At 49.4% G+C, this 1,810-nt stretch overlaps 1 protein-coding gene across 1 annotated transcript in view; it reads left to right on the forward strand.

Annotated features, from left to right (window-relative positions):
* LOC114818406 (peptidyl-prolyl cis-trans isomerase H-like) overlaps positions 1-1,096 on the forward strand; it is a gene marked incomplete at both ends in the record, with an annotated part of 4,230 nt that extends 3,134 nt beyond the window's left edge. The window contains 1 exon segment of the mRNA XM_029084090.1: positions 1,004-1,096. Coding sequence (XP_028939923.1) covers positions 1,004-1,096 — 93 coding nt within the window.
* Positions 1,097-1,810: the final 714 nt, after the last annotated feature.

Here is a 1,810-nt window from a genome sequence, read left to right on the forward strand (position 1 = left end):
CTCTGTTAAGTAGAAAGGCAACGAAGGGAGCTGGGTTGCAGGAAGGCAAAAGAAACGGGGCAGGTGTGAGAGAAGAAGGGAAAATGAACACAGAAATCAACACCGAAAGGGAAATGACTGCCAGGAAAGTAAACTGCACTGGCTGCTCCACAGGCACCCATTTGTGTGGCTCCTGCAGCTTTCCCTGAAGATTTCCTCCCCGCAGCACACGTGAGGCTGTTCTGTTGCAGGGTCCCTGCTCGCTCCTCTTGGCATCACCCAGGCATCACCTTGGCATCACCATCTCTGCAGTGCTGGGCCCAAGGGCAGGGTGTGACCTTTCAGCGGTCACACACGTTACGTGTCTGATATGAAACACACGTCAGGTGTCTGCAGAGTTAGAAACCTGGGAGCAGTCAAAGCTTGCCATCTGCAGCGTTAGGGACCACGCTGCTTTCATGTGTAAGCGTCGTGAGATGTGAGCGCAAGGGCTGGGAGTGGAGGACGAGATGTCTCGACTTGGTAGGAAGTACAGCAAAAATGAGAAACTCCCCATTTTAGCAGCTGTCCTTGCTGAAGAGCGAGATCACGTCCCTGCTCCCAGGAGAGTCACAGAAAGCACGTGGAAGAAGTGCACCATCAAATGACTTCTTCCACACAAGACTTCTTCTGCTTTCCTTGTCCCACCAGCCCACACTTCTACGTCCCCTCCCTTTCCCCTGCCAGGTCCCAGTGGGTCCGTACCAGGCAGTCTCCAGCTTCCATCTCCCTCTGGGAGGCTTGGACTTAATCCTTCCCATCTCGATGGCGTTGTGCCAACGTACGCATGGCAAACGACGATCTGTGTAGTTAGAAAATGGATGCTGTTCCTCTTCAGCAGTGAAACGTTGGCAGTGCCCGCTGCTGCTGTGTCTAAATGGCAGAACAGCATCTGCTTTGGGCTCTCCTTTGGCTTGGGGATTTAAAATTTGGCATTTGCTACAGAACAAACGCTGTGGCTGACTGGGAACCTCTCTTTGCGCAGGGAGACGGCACCGGAGTAGCCAGTATTTATAGGGGTCCTTTTGCAGATGAGAACTTCAAGCTGAAACACTCTGCTCCTGGGCTGCTCTCTATGGTGAGTATAAAATAACGGCATTACGAGACTAAAAAACTTCTGGTGCTTTCTCTGTGCTCTTTTCCTACGTGTAGAAATTATTTGCCAGAAATCTCCACCGTTGGATACAAGGTCTGAAAGAGCTGCTTTGTAACTACTGGTCAGGAGGCTACTCATGGGTTAATGTGTTGAGTAACACAAAAGTCCTGATCACAAAAGTCCTGATCCTGCAGCATCCTTTTTTTTTTACCTGTTGGAGTTGCTGGGGCAAGCTTTGTTTGATCAGCTTTCAGAACAGCTTGATTCTTACCAGGTTTCGTACAGTAGTACGTGGTGGTTTTTCTTCCCCAATGCTGTTATCAAACACTAACTTGAGCAAGGATGGAACAGAGAGATTTGGACATTTCAAATCCATAGCAGCATTACTGTGGTATCTTTTATAACCTCTGCTTCCTGTTCAACGTGGTAGGGAAAAACTGCAGCCATTGCCTGCTGCCTGGTAGGAGCAATACACTGATTTTTGCAGTAGAAAGCAAGTGGAGCCAGTGCTGCAGTGTTCCTGTCCGCAACTGCTCCTTCCCCAGCTCTTTCAGCTGCTCTGCCCTTAAAACCACTTGCTTTGGACATTCATTATTTGGATTAATTATTCCTCCATTTCAAAGCATGGCCCAAAAAGAAGTGTCCCCACACAGCTGAGCAGACAGTGTACTGCAGTGTGGGAGAAGAGATCACAGG

The sequence above is a fragment of the Antrostomus carolinensis genome, unplaced genomic scaffold, assembly GCF_000700745.2.
Source record: "Antrostomus carolinensis isolate BGI_N321 unplaced genomic scaffold, ASM70074v2 scaffold40233, whole genome shotgun sequence".
Lineage (NCBI taxonomy): Eukaryota > Metazoa > Chordata > Aves > Caprimulgiformes > Caprimulgidae > Antrostomus > Antrostomus carolinensis.